Source organism: Bos indicus, chromosome 5 (assembly GCF_029378745.1).
Source record: "Bos indicus isolate NIAB-ARS_2022 breed Sahiwal x Tharparkar chromosome 5, NIAB-ARS_B.indTharparkar_mat_pri_1.0, whole genome shotgun sequence".
NCBI classification, from domain to species: domain Eukaryota; kingdom Metazoa; phylum Chordata; class Mammalia; order Artiodactyla; family Bovidae; genus Bos; species Bos indicus.
This window is the reverse complement of record NC_091764.1, coordinates 49,407,762-49,428,657: the sequence shown is the minus strand read 5'-3', so window position 1 is coordinate 49,428,657 and position 20,896 is coordinate 49,407,762. Positions and strand designations below refer to the sequence as shown.

General features: G+C 38.8%; 1 protein-coding gene across 4 annotated transcripts in view; it reads left to right on the top strand.

The window, feature by feature from the left end:
* XPOT (exportin for tRNA) overlaps positions 1-16,485 on the top strand; it is a 168,274-nt gene extending 151,789 nt beyond the window's left edge. For all 4 annotated transcript variants that reach the window (XM_070789360.1, XM_070789358.1, XM_019960885.2 and 1 more), the window contains 6 exons: positions 5,309-5,425; positions 5,865-5,980; positions 6,686-6,733; positions 11,030-11,101; positions 13,413-13,469; positions 15,843-16,485. In XM_070789360.1, the coding sequence (XP_070645461.1) occupies positions 5,309-5,425; positions 5,865-5,980; positions 6,686-6,733; positions 11,030-11,101; positions 13,413-13,469; positions 15,843-15,869 (437 nt within the window). In that variant the 3' untranslated portion in view covers positions 15,870-16,485. The remainder of the gene's footprint in view (positions 1-5,308; positions 5,426-5,864; positions 5,981-6,685; positions 6,734-11,029; positions 11,102-13,412; positions 13,470-15,842) is intronic.
* Positions 16,486-20,896: the final 4,411 nt, after the last annotated feature.

The window sequence follows — 20,896 nt, the reverse complement described above, 5'->3', positions numbered from 1 at the left end:
GAGTCGATGATGCCATCCAACCATCTCATCCTCTGTTGTCCCCTTCTCCTCCCACCTTCAATCTTTCCCAGCATCAGGGGCTTTTCAAATGAGTCAGTTCTTCACATCAGGTGGCCAAAGTATTGGAGTTTGAGCTTCAACATCAGTCCTTCCAATGAATATTCAGGATGCATTCCCTTTAAGAGGACTGGTTGGATCTCCTTGCAGTCCAAGGGACTCTCAAGAGTCTTCTCCAACACCACAGTTCAAGAACATCAATTCTTTGGCACTCAGCTTTCTTTATAGTCCAACTCTCACATCCATACATGACTACTGGAAACACCATAGCTTTGACTAGACAGACCTTTGTTGGCAAAGTAATGTCTCTGCTTTTTAATATGCCGTCTAGGTTGGTCATAGCTTGTCTTCCAGGGAGCAAGCGTCTTTTAATTTCATGGCTGCAGTCACCATCTGCATGATTTTGGAGCCCAAAAAAATAGTCAGCCACTGTTTCCGTTGTTTCTGCATCTACTTACCATGAAGTAATGGGACCAGATACCATGATCTTAGTTTTCTGAATGTTGAGTTTTAAGCCAACTTTTTCACTCTTCTCTCTCACTTTCCTCTAGAGGCTCTTTAGTTCTTCTTCAGTTTTTGCCATAAGGGTGTCATCATCTTCATATCTGAGGTTATTGATATTTCTCCCAGCAATCTTAATTCCAGCTTGTGCTTCCTCCAGCCCAGTGTTTCTCGTGATGTACTCTGCATATAAGTTAAATAAGTACGGTGACAGTATACATTCTTAACATACTCCTTTCCCAATTTTGAACCAGTCTGTTGTTCCATGTCAGGTTCTAACTGTTGCTTCTTGAAAGTGAAGTTGCTCAGTTGTGTCTGACTCTTTGCAACCCCATGGATTGTAGCCTACCAGGCTTCTCTGTCTGTGGGATTTTCCAGGCAAGAGTACTGGAATTGGTTGCCATTTCCTTCAGGGGATCTTCCCGACCCAGGGATTGAACCCGGGTCTCCCACATTGCAGGCAGATCTTTACCCTCTGAGCCACTGCATACAGATTTCTCAGGAGGCAGGTCAGGTGGTCTGGTATTCCCATCTCTTTCAGAGTTTTCCAGTTTGTTGTAGTCCACACAGTCAAAGGCTTTGGCGTAATCAATAAAGCACAAATAGATGTTTTTCTGGAACTCTTGCTTTTTTGATGATTGAACGGATGTTGGTAATTTGATCTCTGATTCCTCTACCTTTTCTAAAACCAGCTTGAACATCTGGAAGTTCACGGTTCACGTACTGTTGAAGCCTGGTTTGGAGAATTTTGAGCATTATTTTGCTAGTGTATGAGATGAGTGCAATTGTGTGGTAGTTTGAACATTCTTTGGCATTGCCTTTCTTTGGGATTGGAATGAAAACTGACCTTTTCCAGTCCTGTGGCCACTGCTGAGCTTTCCAAGTTTGCTGGTATACTAAGTGCAGTACTTTTACAGCATCATCTTTTAGGATTTGAAATAGTTCAACTGGAATTCCATCACCTGCACTAGCTTTGTTCTTAGTGATGCTTTCTAAGGTTCACTTGACTTTGTGTTCCAGGATGTCTGGATCTAGTCCAGTAATCAGACCATCATGGTTATCTGGGTCATGAAGATCTTTTTTGTATAGTTCTCCTGTGTATTCTTGCCACCTCTTCTCAATATCTTTTGCTTCTGTTAGGTCCATACCATTTCTGTTCTTCATTGTGCCCATTTTTGCATGAAATGTTCCCTTGGTATCTCTAATTTTCTTAAAGAGATATCTAGTCTTTAGAGGTTAATCTCATACCTCTAATTTATTCCTCCCCACTTCCTCTTCGGTAACCATAAGTTTTTTATGTCTGTGAGTCTTGTTTCTTTTTTGTAAATAAGCTCATTTGTGTCATGATTTAGACTCCACATATAAATGGTATCATATAATACTTGTCTTTCTCTGTCTGACTCACTTTACCTAGTAGGATAATCTCTAGGTTCATCCATGTTGCTGCAGATTGAAATATTCCACTGTTTTTGATGACTGAGTATACCCCACTGTATATATAACCTACATCTTGTTTATCCATGCCTCTTTTGGTGGACATTTAGGTTGCTTCCACGTTTGGCTTTTGTAAATAGTGCTGCTGTGAACATTGTTGTGCACGTTTCTTTTCAAATTAGAGTTTTCATCTTTTCTGGGTATATGGCCAGGAGTGGGATTGCTGGATTACACGGTAAGTCCACGTATAGTTTTCTAAGAACCAACATACTGTCTCCGTACTGGCTGCACCAGCGTCCATTGCCACCGTCAGTGTAGAAGAGCTGCCTTTTCTCCATACGCTCTCCAGCCTTTGTTATTTGGAGGCTTTTTGATGATGGCCATTCTGTGAGGTGATAACCTCATTGTAGTTTTGATTTGCATTTGTCTAATAATTAGCAATGTTGCACATCTTTTTAATGTGCTTCTTGGCCATCTGTTTGTCTTTGAAGAAAGGTCTGTTTAGGTTTTCTGCCCAGTTTTTGATGGGGTTGTTTATTTTTTTGTTATTGAGTACTATGAACTGTTTGCATATTTTGGATTTAAGCCCTCCTCAGTCTCATAGTTTGTAAATATTTTCTTCCAGTCTTCTCATTTCATTTATGATTTACTTTGCTGTGCAAATGCCGATAAGTTTGTTTAGGTTCCATTTATTTTTGCTTTTATTTCTTTTGCTTTGGAAGACTGACCTAAGAAAGTATTGCTGTGATTTATGTCAGAGAATGTTTACTTAACATTCTCTTCTAGTTTGATGGTATCATGTCTTACATTTAGGTCTTTAAGCCATTTTGAGTTTATTTTTGTGTACAGCATGAGGGAATGTTCTAACTTGACTGATTAACAAGTAGCTGTCTAGCTTTCTCAACACGACTTACCAAAGAGACTGTCTTTTTCCATTATATAATCTTGCCTTTGTAGATTAATTGACTGTAGGTGTTTGTGTTTTTTTTCTGGCTTCTGTTTTGTTTCATTGATCTGTATGTTCGTTTTTGTGCCATTATCATGCTGTTTTTACTACAGTAGCTCTGTAGTGTTGTTGGAAGTCTGGGAGGGGTGTGCCTCCAGCTTTGTTCTTTTTCCTCAGGATTGCTTTGGCAATTCTGGGTCTTTTATGGTTCCATATAAATTTTAGTATCATTCTTCTAATTCTTTAAAAAATACCATGGGTAATTTGATAGGAATTGTATTAAATCCATAGGTAACTTTGGGTAGTATGGCCATTCTAACAATATTCTTCCAAACCAAGAACATGGGATATCTTTCCATTTCTTTGAATCATCTTCAGTTTCTGTTATCAATTTTTTATAGTCCTCAGCATATAGATCTTTCACCTCCTTGGTAGGTTTATTTATTGGTTGTGGTTTTTTAAATTTTTTTGGACACAATCTCAAGTGTGATTGTTTTTTGCTTTTTCTGATATTATTAAAGAAATGTGACAGATTTCTATATATTAGACTTGTATCCTGCTACCTTGCTGAACTCATTTATTCTAATATATTTTTTTATGGAATCCTTAGGGTTTTCAATATAGAATATCATGTCATTTGCCTATAATGACAGTTTTACCTCTCCCTTCCAGTATGGATACCACCCTTTATTTCTTTTTTATCTAATTGCTGTGGCTGAGACTTCTAATACTATATTGATTAGAAGTGGTGAGAGTGAACATTCTTCTCTTGTTCCAAAATTGAGCAGGAAGGTTTTTGGCTTTTCACCATTGAGTATTACATTCACTGTGGGTTTGTTATAAATAGCTTTTATTATGTTGAGATATACTCCCTCTCTACTCACTTTGGTGAGAGTTTTTATCATGAAGGGATGTTGATTTTACCAGATGCTTTTTCTGAATCTACTGAGATAATCATGTGGTTTTTGTCTTTTCTTTTTTTGGGGTAGTATGTCACATTGATTTGCATATATTGAACCATCCTTGTGACCCTGAAATAAATCCTACTTGATCATGTGTTTTTATGTGTTATTGGCTTCAGTTTGCTAATATTTTGTTGAGGATTTTTGTGTCTATATTCATCAAAGATACCAGACTATAATTTTCTTAAGACAGATTCTGTTTCACTTCTAATGATCAGTCTGTTGAAGTTACCTGTTCCTTCTTCATTCAGATTTGGTAGGCTGTATGTCTCTAGAAATTTTTCCATTTCTTCTAGGTGGTCCATTTTGTTGCCATATAACTGTAGTATTATAATTTTTTTTTAAATTTCTTTAGTACTGGTTGTTATTTCTTTTTCATTTTTTATTTTGTTTATTTGAGTCCTTTTCCTTCTTGATGAGACAGGCTACAGGTTTGTTGATTTTGTTTATCCCTTCCAAAAAACCATCTCCTGCTTTTATTGCCTTTTTCTATTATTTTTTTAAATCTATTTAATCTGTGTCTTCTCTCTGATATTTATTTCCTTCCTTCTGTTGACTTCAGGATTTGTTTGTTCTTTTTCTAATTCTTTTAGGTGGTAGGTTCCATTGTTTGAGATTTTTCTTGTTTTTTTGAGGAAGGCCTATATCACTATGAACTTCTGTCTTAAGACTGCTTTTGATGCATCCTGTAGACTTTTGTATGGTAGTTTTACATTATCACTTGCTTTGGTATTCTTTTTTCTTCTTTGATTTCCTCATTGACCCATTGGTGTTTTAGTACCACATTGTTTGATTTCCACATAGTTGTTTTTCATTTTTCTTTCTGTGGTTGATCTCTAGTTTCATGCCATTGTGGTCAGAAAAGATACTTGAAATTATTTCTATCCTTTTATATTTACTGTGGCTTGGTTGTGTGTTCTAGTATGTGTTTTATTCTAGAGAATGTTCTTTGTTTGCCTGAAGCTATATTAGTTGATTCCTTCATAGTATAATACTGTGATGGCTTCTTGCCAGAATTGACCCGACAATTCAATCTTACTGGCCACTTTGCTTTTTTTTTTTTAATTAACACATTAGTGTCTGGGGGATTTTTGCAGAAATTTAGTGCCTGTGGCCTGCAATTAGTTATGTAACTGAATATTGAATTGTCTCTGGTCAATAAGCTATTAAAAATGGACTACAGGGGTCCACATAGAGAATTTTGCTATATGGAAATCCAGAGGGCGGGATAATGAGGGAATAGTAATTTTTCAGTGTTTTATACTTGAAATTTAGGAGCCAGGATAATAAAAATTGAGGGATCTTATCAACCCTGTAAATGCTTTTGTCTTGTTACTATATATGAACTCAGAACTTCAGATTGCCTTTCTAGTTCCTTTTCAGATTGAACTCCCGTTTTTCTCTTCAGGTGCAGAGAATGTAGAACGAGTGCTGGTTACTGTTATTCAAGGAGCAGTCGAATATCCAGATCCCATTGCTCAGAAAACATGTTTTATTATCCTTTCCAAGTTGGTAGAACTCTGGGGTAAGATAATTCTTTTTAAAAAAATCTTGGGGCTTCCCCTGGTGTCTCAGTAGTAAAAGAATGTGCCTGCCAGTGCAGGAGACACAGGTTTGATCCCTGATCCAGGAAGATCCCACATGCCTTGGAGCAACTTAGCCTGTGCATCACAACTATTGAACCTGTGCTTAAGAGCCCAGGAGCTGCAGCTGCTGAAGCCTGTGTGCCCTAGAGCCTGTACCTCGATAGAGAAAAGCCCACGTAGCAACGAAGACCCAGCACAGTCAAAGATAAATATAATTAAAAAAAAAAATTCTTCATTCCCCGACCTGTTTCCTAAGACAAGAGAGATGAAATGGGATCCTAGTCCTATCACAGACAGGCGCTGGGAGTTGATTTTCACTGGTAATAAATTAAATGACTTCATTATTATACAAGATGAAAATTTGAATTTTCTTAACAGGAGGTAAAGATGGACCAGTGGGATTTGCTGATTTTGTTTATAAGCACATTGTCCCCGCATGTTTCCTAGCACCTTTAAAACAAACCTTTGATCTGGCAGATGCTCAAACAGTATTGGTAAGCACCTAGGAATTTCTTTAGACCTTCTTAAATCTCATGTATTCTAACTCACAATTTCTTCCTTAATGCCAGGCTGATTATATTAGATTTCAGTGACTTTAAAAAATAATAATAATTTCAAATTAGAATATTAATTAAAAATTTTTTTTAAAACATTGATGATACCTTTTGGACCTTTTGTGAATTCTTACTAAATCTTGATATTAAAGTTGACTGTATAAAATGTAGCTCCTCCAGTTTTAACAACCAGGACTTTTTCTAGGACTGTGAAAGGGTACATGATGCAAGCATTCTTTAAAGCTTGGTTGGGTTACTAGTTTCCTACCACTTCTTTCATCCTAAAACTTGTGCTTAATGTTGTTTTTTTTTTTCTTAATCATTAAGAGAGTAACTTTCTCTTCCTCATTTAATAGTTTCCCCAAATCTCATCTTTAGAATGCTTAATGTCAAGCAGTTGCCCTTTACTCATTTCCCTAGGAACAAGTAAAAGCTTGATTTCTTAATTATAACGCACTACATTAAGACAGTATTTTTGTATTTTTCTGTCTAACTCATTTGTTCCTTTTGCCTGTCTGTTACCATTCCTTTCTCCATCTTTTCTTTGGCAGTAAATGTTAGTGAACAGTGGCAAGGGAAAGAAATGTAGGTTCAGTATTTAAGAATTGACTACTATATTAAATTTCGTAAACTTGCTTTTCATAGGCTTTATCTGAGTGTGCAGTGACACTGAAAACAATACATCTCAAACGGGTAAGCTTTGTACTTCTTGCTCCCTTATTTTCAGCTTGCATGTTTATTTTTTATAGTTTTAATTGAGTATGTCTTGTTCTTGAAAACTATCTTTTATGAAAATTGATTAACTTCGCCTTCGACTATCTTGGATGTGAGGGTGGGGTCGAACAAAAGTAGTAGCATCCTTTATTGTCTTTCACATTTGGGATAACCAGAAGGTTAAATGTATATTTGTTTGGTTTGACAAACAAGAAGAAAAATCTTAACCAGAATTTCACAATCCCAGGTTTCACTGCCTGGTAGGTTCTTCACAGATTTGTCCAACTTCTTAGTGTTACTGATTGGTTAGAGCACTTCACTACTTCAGAAGTTTGTAGTCCCCTTGTTAACCTAACAATTTGTATAAATCATAAGTGATTCTGGGCTGAATCTAGCTGGTGTGTTGTTTGCTTTATATAGTGTTTTTAACTAAGGAAAAATTTCAAAATTTCAAATGCCAGCATTTGAAAATCAGGTCCTTTTTTTTTTTAAAACAAAGATTTCTGTCTCCGACTTCTCAAAGCCAGGATGCCAGCACATGACTAGCAGTCCCGCATAGCTGAAGTCATCTAGTGAGCAGCAGCTTCCCTCAATCACCCAAAATAAACACATGAGGTTTTGTTCAGAGTCTCCGTACATCCCACTCCCTTGTCTGAACTTGAATTTTTGATTCCAAGAGAGACTTGAAGAGTTTTCAATCCAGCATTTTCTCTACACCTATTACGTGCTAGGGAGGAAGGTCTCTGTGTTTGGGGCAGCAAGGGTCCTATATAAACATGAATAAAAAGTGTCCCAACATTTGTGGAGCTTAGAATTGGGCTTCCCTGGTAGTTCAGCTGGTAAAGAATCCGCCTGCAATGTGGGAGACCTGGGTTGGGAAGATCCCCTGGAGAAGGGAACAGCTACTCACTCCAGTATTTTGGCCTGGAGAATTCCATGGGCTATCCATGAGGTCACAAAGAGTCGGACACGACTAAGCAACTTTCACTTAGAATCGGGGAGACCAATACTTAAAAACTCAATTGGATATGTTAAGTAAGTACTTTAATAGAGGTATAGTAAATTAATCCATTTGTATTAAATGGAACATAGTGGGACTAAAGATGAATGAGCAGATCTGCCCAGGCAGTATATAAGTCAGTACCGAAAAGAGGAAGTATTTTTCAGTTTTTTTAGAGACGGTGAAACAACTGTGGATTCATTAGACTGACCAGGAGGAGCTGGCCCTCTGGACAAAGATACTGTGACAGGTGTAGGAAGACAGATCAGGTGTTCAGTGTAGACTTAGTGAAAAATAGTTATCCTTTTTAACTAAAGTATAGGGGTTCAGTTCAGTTCAGTCGCTCAGTCGTGTTCGACTCTTTGCGGCCCCATGAATCGCAGCACGCCAGGCCTCCCTGTCCATCACCAACTCTCAGAGTTCACTGAGACTCACATCCATCGAGTCAGTGATGCCATCCAGCCACCTCATCCTCTGTCGTCCCCTTCTCCTCCTGCCCCCAATCCCTCCCAGCATCAGAGTCTTTTCCAATGAGTCAACTCTTCACCTGAGGTGGCCAAAGTACTGGAGTTTCAGCTTTAGCATCTTTCCTTCCAAAGAACTCCCAGGGCTGATCTCCTTCAGAATAGACTGGTTGGATCTCCTTGCAGTCCAAGGGACTCGCAAGAGTCTTCTCCAACACCACAGTTCAAAAGCATCAGTTCTTTGGCGCTCAGCCTTCTTCACAGTCCAACTCTCACATCCATACATGACCACAGGAAAAACCATAGCCTTGACTAGACGGACCTTTGTTGGCAAAGTATAGGGGTAGAATAGCTAAAAACCAAATTGGGACTAGGTATGTGTTACATGTGAAAAGTTGGGAAGTTAGTAGGCAGTGATTGTAATTTAGAATAGCTAGGTAGAAAAAATGTACACAGAACACTTAGAAACGTGGGTCAAAAGAAGTTAGAACTAAATACTAGTTTTGGAGTTCTCAGGTTGTAGTTTAAGATGGAGTAGTAGAAATGAATGAGACCTTCTTAGACCAGGACAGAAAGAACTTTGGCTAAAGCAAGAGTTAGCAGAAAGCTAGAAGTAGGGCCAAAGGTATGAAAGTTAGGGGACTAGAGTCATGAAAGAGAAGACTGGTTAACATTTTAGATGCTAGAGAGTCAAGGAGAATGAGGAATAACAAACAGGAAGAATGATATTTACAATTTGGAAGTGTTTATCTTGTCCTCAGAGTTGTTATTTAGACACACACAGAATTGAATCAAGTGGAACATTACATTTATATGAAATTAAAAGGCGCTTAGTCCTTGGAAGGAAAGTTATGACCAACCTAGATAGCATATTCAAAAGCAGAGACATTACTTTGCCAACAAAGGTTCGTCTAGTCAAGGCTATGGTTTTTCCTGTGGTCATGTATGGATGTGAGAGTTGGACTGTGAAGAAGGCTGAGCGCAGAAGAATTGATGCTTCTGAACTGTGGTGTTGGAGAAGACTCTTGAGAGTCCCTTGGACTGCAAGGAGATCCAACCAGTCCATTCTGAAGGAGATCAGCCCTGGGATTTCTTTGGAAGGAATGATGCCGAAGCTGAAACTCCAGTACTTTGGCCACCTCATGTGAAGAGTTGCCTCATTGGAAAAGACTCTGATGCTGGGTGGGATTGGGGGCAGGAGGAGAAGGGGACGACAGAGGATGAGGTGGCTGGATGGCATCACTGACTCGATAGATGTGAGTCTCAGTGAACTCTGGGAGTTGGTGATGGACAGGGAGGCCTGGCGTGCTGCGATTCATGGGGCCGCAAAGAGTCGGACACAACTGAGTGACTGATCTGATCTGATCTGAACATTATATTTGAAAATTATTTACTTCATTTTTCTATTTTCTCATTTATTTACCTGACTGATATCCTCTAGAGGTCAAAGTTTACGTTTCCTCGTTAAAAAAAAAAAACTATACTCCATTTTTAAGTGATAACAGTGGAGTTATATGCAGTGATGAGCAGTGAATGGGCATTTAGTACCGGAGAGTAGTAGAATAAAGAAGTGAGAAGGAAAGTAGAAGTGATACGAGAAACTTGCACAAACAGTCCAGTATTATCTCCTCTCAGGAACAAGTTTCCTTAGAAGGATCATTAAATTGTGACCTGGATTGATCGGGCTAGTGGGTCAGGAGTCAAGGTGGATAAGGAAACATAAAGAAAGCCTTTGATTCAGGAGCAATAATGTTAACAGGAAATCCAGATATTAATGCAGCTGGAAGTACATTGAAGAGAGTTGGATTGCTTTTGTTTTGATAGCATCCTTTCAGTTGCACTAGGTTGGAGTAATCAACATATTAAAACATTTAAGTTAGATTCATGTTTGAAGATGAAATTAGTAGGGATTTTGTTTGTTTTCTGAGTATTGATTGGATTTATTGTATTTGGTTGAGGCCACCATCTCAGCAACAGAGTGCTGTAAGAAAGCCGTTCTCAAACTGTGTCCTAAGTTCTTTGTAAGTGTTGAGAAGGGGCAGAGATTGGGGTTAAGTCTGTGGAACTCTTCTCCCCTCCCTCTGCCAAGTTTACCCTTAAAAAGCCAGATAACTTTCCGAAAGTTTTAGCATCTAGAAGTACTAGCAGTTGGCAACGAAGGACAGTGGTTTAAGATATCAAATGACCTGCTCTTTATTTAGTATTTAGTACAGACTTAATTAACAGCAAACTGGACAAATCACCTTATCTTCCTGTGTCTTAGTTTCCTCACCTGGCTACTAAATTCCTGTTTCCTAGTTTATTGAACAGAAGAAGGAAGTGTGCTTTTATTGCTATTATCTCCTGTGTAGCATTTTGTTATTTCCTGCTTATATTTTCATTTCTAAAGATGTTAATTTTCCTGGCACTACCCACAGGCTTCCCCCAGCGTGCCTCTAGTCCACTCTGGTAGATTGGGAGCACCTCTCTTTGCTTTCTTTTTCAGTCCTGTGAGTCAGACTCTGGTTTTATGATCTCTTGCATTTAGAAGAATATTTGTTTAGTCTCTAGCACTGCATAATACTGCGTAATGTTAATGTGTCCTGAGTGCTAAGTGTTATTCTAGCAGCTTTACGTTTGTTAACTAATCCAACCCTCACAATAACTCCATTTTTTCAGAAACAGGCTCAGGGAGATTAAGTAACCTACCCAAGTTACTAGAAGTTAGCCAGAGCCAGGCTTCAAAGCAGTCTGGCTTTAGAATCTGTGTTCTTAATCACAATACCATATTGTATTTAAAGTATTCATATATTGTTCCAATTTAATTTTCAGGGCCCAGAATGTGTTCAGTATCTTCAACAGGAATACCTGCCTTCCTTGCAAGTAGCTCCAGAGATAATTCAGGTAAGAGCTGTCATAGCAGATTTTCCTCTTAATCTTAATTAAAGAAGTTGTTGTTTAGTCCCTAAGTCATATCTGATTCTTTGTGATCCCATGGATTGGAGCCCACAAGGCTCCTCTCTCCATGGGATTTCCTAGGCAAGAATACTGGAGTGGGTTGCCATTTCCTTCTCCAAGGGATCTTCCCAACCCAGGGATTGAACCTGCATCTCCTGCTGGCAGGTGGATTGTTTACCACTGAGCCACTGTAATTCAATTTAAATTTTGATTGGAGAAAGCCAAACCTGGAAGTTCCTGGTGGTCCAGTGTTTAAGACTTCACCTTCTGGTGCAGGGGGTACAGGTTCCATTCCTGGTCAGGAAGATCCCACATACCTCTGGGCCAAAAGACCAAAACATAATCATAATTGTAACAAAATCAATAAAAAGGCTTTAAAAGAAAAAAGAAAGCCAGAACTATTACATTCACCTTGACTTAATACACATAGGATAGCCAAAGTCCAAACATCAGAGGGTCTGTGAAATTGAATGGGGGAAAAAATGTCTTTTTCTTTTCCATCTAACAGAAATTTAATTTCCTCCCATTGTGTGGGTGACAGATCATAGTAGTATTCACATTGCCTGTGACTTTGTCACTCATAGGAATCACAGATATTTTTATATCACATTACATTGTTCCAGAGATCTTGAAATAGCCACTAGACCTTGTTATCTAAGTCAGTAAGTCTTATTATTCTGATATATAGCAGAATATATCTGCCACAAATATATTTCATAAGCATAATTCATTATCATTAGTTTGCTTTGTAACCCCATGTATTTTAACAGTATTTTTTAAAACATTCTGAAAGTGGTCTAATAGGCTCCCCCAGCCTGCCAGCGGGGGCTGTGGCACATGAACGCATGGTCTGAAGGTTTGTGCCAGGTGGCTAACTTTACACAGGCCAAGCTCACCTGTGCTTAGCTTGTGAATTTGAAATCATATTTTGAGCTGAGCGGCACAGTCATTTTTATGATGGCATTCAGTTGTTTTCTGAGCATCTAGGTATCGAGACCTCTTGTGCAATAGCACATAGTTCTAATGAAGTATCAAAATCCCGATTGAAACTAGAGTTAGGATGTCTTGTGTAGATTCTAAGGATTGTTTCTTCATCAATAGTATTTTATAATGCTGTTTTTTAAGAGGCACTGAAAAAACTGAATGAAAAACAGACCTCACATAAGAGTACTTACAAAATTAATTTTCAATGAATTTATGATCTCTAATTTTATAACATATCTTTAACTTGGATATTAATTTTCTCATTTACCATTTGTTACATAAGTAAATTAATATTTTATAAAAACAGGATGTTACTAATTACTTATGATCTTAATGCATCAGAAACAGAAATATACCACTCAATTTTGAATAGCTCAAATAGTTTCCTAGATTACTAAATGAAGCAAAGTTATTATATTTCTATCTAATAATTTGCTTGTAAAAGATAATGATTCCCAGTTTTCCCTTTTCTCATATGCCGTCTGACTGCGCTTCTTGCACAATTCTATTGAAGAGAATTTTCTCTTTTTCGTTTGGTCTGGCTCCTCACAATTACCCTTTTACTAGATGAGAACAGCCATAGCCATGTAATTTTTGTCCCACTCATGCTTCTGAGGCAAGTCTATCTTCCCCAGAACATCCATGTTCTCCAACATGAAAACAGCCTGTCTGAAAAGTATCACATTTGAAAATGTCTTATAACCTTTTTGGTGAGGAACTGTTCAGGTTAATTTTGATAAATTATAATATGAATACTGGAGATGTGAAGCAACCTGAATGTCTGTTGAGGGGTGAATGGATAAGCCAAATGTGGTGTATACATAGAACAGATATGGTTCAGCCTTTAAAACAAAAAGGGAAATTTTGTCATATGCTACAACATGGATGAACCGTGAGGACATTACGCTAAATGAAATAAGCCAATCACAAAAACAGATATTGCATTATTCCACTTAAATGAAGTATCTAAAGTGGTCAAACTCTTAGAAACAGAAGGTAGAATGTTGGTGGCCGGGGGTAGGGGCTGGGGAGAAAGGGGGAACGGGGACTTGTTCAATGGGTGTGGAGTTTTAGTTTTGCAAGATGAAAAATTCTTGAGATCTGGTGCATGACAGTGCATATAGTTAACAGTGCTGTACTGTATATGTGGTTAAGATGGTCAGTTTTATGATTTTATTATCACAATTTTAAAAGAATATTGTGGTTTTGAATTTTGATGAATTTAATACAAATGACTCATTCTTTTATCTCTCCTCCCCTCCTGGCCCCTCAGGAGTTTTGTCAAGCGCTTCAGCAGCCTGATGCTAAAGTTTTTAAAAACTACTTAAAGGTAGGTATTTGGAAGACTTACATATTTTCATACAATTAGGTGATATTTCAGAGTCAATACATACTACAGCATACTGTATCATACTGTAGTTTGACCAACAGTTACATAGTTACATATTTGGGAATCTCTTTGCTCTAAAATCTGCTTCTAAGAATCCACAATTAAAAACTATTACTACATTTCAGTTTTATGTGAAGGCCCTTTCAGCTGAGCTCCTACAAAAGGTTAGAGTAAGATAAGCACACTGAATTGTATATGCCTGACCATGTTGATACGAAAATGTCATTTCCTTTTACAGTTTTGTGATGTAACTAAATAGGAACTAGAGAATTGAGAGAGCAAGTAATATTTAAGAACAGCTACCCATATTGAGTTGAAAGTAAGGAACTAAAAATAAAGAAACAGAAGTATGTGTTACTTGGTTATATCCTATCTTGAAACTTTCAAATTTGCAAAATGGACAAAAAGTAGAATCCTCAGATTTGGCCATGAAGGCTCTTTTTATAGTCATAAAACCATTGAATTAACCAAACCAACCTCCAAGTATTTATTTGGTATTCATTTCTACAGTTAAATCCATGAAACAGCTTTCTTGCCCTCACACAGCTAGTCACTCAGTCAGCACTCTGTGACTGCCTTGTTATGTAACACATACTGTCCTAACTGCTGCAGATACCGGTATGAGTGACTTTCTCTGCCCACAGGGAGCTCATGGTCTGGAATTAAAGTTATAGTGTGACAGCTTGAGGAACTGTTCTTTACTTTATTAATTATTTTCAACAAATTTCAAGGTAAAGCACGTGCTGAATTTCTTAGTGATAAGTTACTTAATGGCTCCCTGGTCCTTTTGCCAAAGGCATTCAAGTCAAGGGACTTCACTGATAAATAAGTGTGCTACCCTTCAACTTTGGTTCTACCATCTTCCCTTGCCAATTTTTCCCCTAGTAATAGTTTGTCAGCTTAAACTGACCAAAGAGTTTGTGAGAAGAGAGTTACTGTTTATCATTGGGAACCCTCCCCTTTCCCAGTTCCCCATAAAAGTACCTGTGGAAGTAACTTCTGTTAAGTAACTGATCATCACACTGGATTAAAGGACTAAAAATAAATTGTAACTCTGTTAGAGGTATCTGTTCCAGCAGGTCTAGGTACACTGTAGGAGGCTTGTGCTCCAAGTATATTCATCCCAACAGCATTTATAGTCTTCCTCCCAAGCGCAGCTTCTCTATGGCATTATTCTTCTAGTTGGAAAAAAAATGAAGTTCCTTCTTTTGAGCCTCCTCTGTTCCTGTCTGATTAATCCTTAGATCTTCCCGATTGTTTGCTCCTCACTGTCTCACTTGTTTTCTGTCTCCCGTGCTGCCACTCTGGTGTCGGCTTCTGTTCTCTCACTCTGGTTTCCCTTCCCTTGTTCTATCCAGGTTGATCCATTTGAAAACATTGAAAAGTTTTCTGAAATTCATTCCTCTTCTTCATGATCTTCATAGGCTTAATTGTTGACTAAACAGTAACAAATTCTTTAATTTGGCATTTAGGTGCCTTTTTTTTTTTTTTTCAGATTCTGAGCTCAAGACTACCTTTTTGTTTTCTCTTGCAGGAATATCCCTTACTATTCCTGCTGTTCTTCAGATATTCTACCTTATTAGCACTCTTTCCCTTTAGGAATTCTACCCATTCTTCAAGGCTAACCTTAATCGTGGCCTCTATGTTTTGTTTATATAGTGATGATTCTTTTCTCTCCACTTAGTCAATAGATAGTTAATAATTATTATGTGAATGTCTGATCTACTAGGTGTTACAGATACAATGACGAATGTGGTCCTTATCCATAATGAGTTTACTGCCTTCTATTTACTTTCTGGTGCTTACTTAACATGAACCCAACTATGGATGGGAGTAATATTGAGCCAGTGCTTAGCACAGCCTCTAGCCTACATATTCATAGTCTTAGATGTTAAATTGGAAGTACTTTTTTATAATCAAATAAATAGTCAAGGGATAACACCTGCTGTCTTTAGCTTTGACTTGTTTGTTTCTTCCTCAGAATTTAATTTCCTCCCATTAACTTTGACAGTAGTGCCAGTCAGCAAACCATTGTCAAGAGCATGTTCCCCTCTCACTGCTTGACTCTCATAGCACTGGAGGGAGCACCATATTTTCACTAGTTTCCCAATTGAGTAATGGCAACATTAGTTATCTCTAGACTTACCAAGTTGTCCAGAAGAGACAGTTTTTGGCTTGTATTATGTGTGATTTATGGAGTATATGAAATGTTTTAGAATAGTGACTAGCACCCAGTAACATGGAGCCCTTCTTCAGGTAAAAGGTGATAATCATCTGACATCAGTACTAAATGAACTAATACCTTATTTACAGGTGTTCTTCCAGAGAGCAAAGCCCTGAGGACTAGATCTCCCCGTGCCTACTTCATGATCAAGAATTCCAGTTAATAATTTATAAATAAACAATTTTTTGTGTGCTGTTCACACTGGTCTTTTTAACATTGCTTTGAGCTTATTGCAGTATATGTTTTGGGATTTTTTTTCTCTAAAATGGGTGTAATTTCCCCTAAATTACAGGTATGTGACAACATAGAGAAGTTGCATGCCGATTAAATCGTTCTATATAAAAGTGCTGTTGTAAGATACAGCAGAGTTATCCTAGTACCTTTTTTTTTTTTAACTTGAAACTTTTAAGTCCTTTATAAAGACCATAGCAAGAAAACAGTGTACTTCTTTTTCATTACTGAATATAAAATGTTTGAAAATTTAAATTTTTGTTTTATGTGTGCAGACTCATAAACTTTCATTTATGTGTGCAGACTCATAAAAAAGTGGGGGGAATAAAATCAAAATTAACTTTTTTGTAGATAGCTATTACATTTCCTTAAACTGTTTCAATGCCAATGTGTATTCTACAAAACAGAATGGTTTCATAAATTAACTGATTAAAGAGTAGGTGCTGGTGTTATACATTTTTTATTAAAAAAAAAAGCAAATAAATTTTACGTAGTGAAATATATCGAGTCTTTTGGAATTATTTTAAATACTTGAGCCTTATTTTTTCATCTCTCCTTGATTTTCCATTTAAGGGACTGCACATACTGTATGAGTGTTTGGATGATTTAATTATGCTCCTAAAAGAGTATATCCTACTTTGTTCTATTAAGCAATTTAGAATCTTTTTTCAAATGCACTACAAAAAGCCTGTATGCATATGTTGATAGAATTAAAAATCTAATATTTTCCATCTTAACCGGATTTACTTAGGTCACAATATACCTTTGTGTTTATAATGCTTACAAGTAGTAGCTGCCGGTTTAGTTCCCCTGCCTTCCCCCGTTTGTATTCATAACTATGCAAGAAACCTTCCCTGGTGGCTCAGACAGTAATGAGTCTGCCTGCAGTTCGGGAGACCTGGGTTCAATCCCTGGGTCGGAAAGATCCCCTGGAGAAGGGAACTGCCACCCACTCTAGTATTCTTGCCTGGAGAATTCCATGGACAGAGGAGCGTGGCAGGCTACAATCCATGGGGCTGCAAGGAGTCGGACACAACTGAGTGATTAATGCTTTCACTTTCATGCAAGAAACCAAGACGATGAGACCAGTAGCACTATTGGAAAATTAAGAAAGAATGGACAAAACTGAGCAGCAGAATTACTATAGTCATCATTTAAGTTTAAATTCCAAACTCCCAAGTAAGGTTTTAGGGTGGTTAAGGGTTTTTTCTAACCTTTGGCCCATGTGGTCCCTAGAGGTTTCATGGATGGGCTTCAGTGGTCTTCTAAATTCCCTAAAATTGTATCCTTAATTTTACATAAATATTCTCCTGGGGTTAATTCCAGAAACGATTTTAAGCATTTTCCTAACATAGAATAAAGGTGCTAAACTAAGTTAACAGTTAATTGTAAAAATAGATCAATGAGATGTATATTATACAGTCAGCCCTCTGTATGTGCAGGTTCCACATCATGGATTCAACCAACCTTAGGTCAAAAATACTTGGAAAAAACAATTTCCAGAAGGTTTGAAAAATCAAAACTTGGCAGTTAATTGTAAAAATGGATCAATGAGATGTATATTATACAGTCAGCCCTCTGTATGTGCAGGTTCCACATCCATGGATTCAACCAACCTTAGGTCAAAAATACTTGGAAAAAACAATTTCCAGAAGGTTTGAAAAATCAAAACTTGAATTTGCTGTACTTGAGAACTATTTATATAGCATTTACATTGTATTAGGTATTGTAAGCTAGAGATCATTTAAAGTATGTGGGAGGATGTGCATGGATTACATGCAAATACTATGCTATTTTATATACGAAATGAGCATCCAAGGATTTTGCTATCTGCAGGTCCTGGAGCCAATCCCCTGTGGATACTAAGGGATGACTGTACTTCAACAAAAATGATTTTAAAAATAGATGAGTGAAAGCTATTGTTCCTTTGACAAGTTCCCCTGTACAGTGGGAGAGATCATTGTGTATGTTGCAATGATCTTTGAACTGATTGTTCAGAGTATACTGAATTGCATAGCATAGTAGTTAAGAGCTTAGACAGGCTTGGGATCCAGATTCAGTAGGTTCAGATAGCAGTTATGCCAGTAATTGGTTTTAAAACCTTTGATAAGTTCTCTCTGCCCCAGTTTACCCATCTGTAAAATGAGGGAAATAATGGTAACTACTTTATAACTAAAAATTCAGTAAGTTAAACATGAAAAAAGCTTACTGCAGCATCTGCTTATTGATAAGAACTATTGTTTAGTCACTAGGTGGTGTCTGACTCTTTTGTGACCCCATGCTATTTTATATACTCTCTTGTAACCTGCTGGGTTTTCTCTGTCCATGGGATATTCCAGGCAAGAATACTGGACTTTCCTTTCCTTTTCCAGAGGATCTTCCTGACCTAGGGATTGAATCCAAGTCTCCTGTTTGGCAGGCAGATTGTTTACCACTGAGCCACCTGGCAAGCCTCGAGTAGCCATTGTTACTGCACTGTTTATTCCATATATGTAAAGGTGACCCCTCCTTCTTCCTTCCTGGCTCTTTAAAGCCCTTCAAAAGATTCACAAGTGTTCAGAGCTAAGAGAAATCAAAACGGGCATTAAGAATCTATAATAGAGATTAAAACTTCATGGTACCTGCTGCTGCTACTGCTGCTAAGTCACTCCAGTCGTGTCCGACTCCGTGCGACCCCAGAGACAGCCTCCCAACCAGGCTCCTCCGTCCCTGGGATTCTCCAAGCAAGAACACTGGAGTGGGTTGCCATTTCCTTCTCCAATGCATGAAAGTGAAAGTGAAGTCGCTCAGTCCTGTCGGACTCCTAGCGACTCCATGGACTGCAGCCTACCAGGCTCCTCTGTCCATGGGACTCCAGGCAAGAGTACTGGAGTGGGATGCCATTGCCTTCTCCATCATGGTATCTAATCATGTGTAATAATTCACACTTTGCTTCCTTGAAGTTGTCTAGAGCACTTCACTTAGGGGGTGCCATAGCAATTAGGAAACTTTCATCATAAATTGCCTTACCTGTATTGTATAATAGTCTCCAAAAGCAAACACCCCAGTAATTGTCTCAAGGGTGAATCTCACCTTAACAAAGCCTCACTGAGGCAAGAAGACAGGGATTTGTATGTCTTAACTATGGAACTACAAGTTTTATGAGGCCTGGTATAGTTTCGGGCCTAACAGTTTATTTAAATCTTAAATACTAACGTTAAATGCTTCACAAACGGCTTGATCTTCCAGAAAAAGTATTTCAGTGTTCCTCAATGCAGTAAACATTTTGAATCAAGGCCTTCAGCTAATCACATTTTCTCCCATTCAACTTTGAGATGTAGGTTATACTGTTATAAGGAACTTGGACTCAAGGCCTTCTCCTTGGCATTAGATAGGGGTGAACTAAAATTAGTGGGAATTGTAAGCAGTGAATAGACCGTTGTTAGAATGATTCCATCATTAAACATTGTTTAAAAGTTTAATAATGTAAATTCCTTTGTAACATTATAGTGGATTTTGTTTTCTCCGTTTTGTACCTATGATATATGATAAAAACACGCTTAAGGACTTAAGTATTAGTTGCTGAGTCTCTGTGACTCCATGGACTGTAGCCAGACAGGTTCTTCTGTCCATGGGATTTTCCCAGCCAAGAATACTGGAGTGTGGTGCCATTTCCTTCTCCAGGGGGTCTTCGCCACCCAGGGATCGAACCCAGGTCTATCTCATTGCAGGCAGATTCTTTACCTTCTGAGCTACCAGGGAAGCCCTAAAAAACAGGCTTAGGTTAAAAAACAAATTGTCTAAAGCCAGTTCAGTCGCTCAGTCGTGTCCGACTCTGCAACCCCATGAACCGCAGCACGTCGTCATTAGCAAAAAGCGCTGGGACTGCAATCCAGGTCAGCTCCATTCAAAGGCCTCTGCTCTTAAACCACTCTGCCACAGTTTCCTTCTTTCACTCCTGGCACCTGTAGTTCTCACCTGGAAAGGACTCCCGCCTTCCTCCTCCTTCCCTCCGGAATTTATCCCTCAGCAGCAAAAGTCTCTTGAGCCTCTAGTGCTGAGAAAGGTTGCAGTGCTGTCAGTGGGCCAGAGGGATCTCTAGGGAATAGCTGCTTGAACTCTCAGCGGCACAAATATTGCAGGGCACCTGATTTTAGTCCCTAGATTCTCCACTATTGTCATTTTTCAAAGCAAGAGTACTGGAGTGGGTTGCCATTTCCTTCTCTAGGATATCTTCCTGATCCAGGGATCGAACCTGGGTCTTCCGCGTTGCAGGCAGACACTTTACCGTCTGGGCCACCAGGGAAGCCCAAAAGTGAGTGAAGTCGCTCAGTCGTGTCCGACTCTTTGTGACCCCGTGGACTGTAGCCTACCAGGCTTCTCCGTCCATGGGATTCTCCAGGCAAGAATACTGGAGTGGGTTACCATTTCCTTCGCCAGGGGATCTTCCCGACCCAGGGATCGAACCCGGGTCTCCAGCGTTGGAGACAGACGCTTTAACCTCTGAGCCACCAGGGAAGCCGGGAAGCCCAAAATACAATCTAAGAAGATGGAATTAAATGAGCTTGTTTACATTCGATAATCTGGCTCCCCTGCAGCCAACGTGGTCTTCTTTACGTACGAATCTATCCCTGCAGCGATGGCCCCGCACGTGTCAGTATTCGGCATAGTTGTGATTATTATATGTTTGTAATCATCGGTCCCTATCTGTCTGCCCCACTATCACTGCACTGGGGGACGCGGCGGAATTTGCCGCGTGGGAATCTGAATTCTTGCGCTCACTGCGCAGAGCTCTCCGGCTTTACCCTCAGAGTAAGCGGGAGACAGGCGGTGGATGTGGACTGGGTCGGACTCAGACACCCACCCAGCCTCCTGGATCCTCGTCACAGAAAATCGCGGAGCCAGCCGTGCGGGCAGCCTTGGCAGCGGAGGC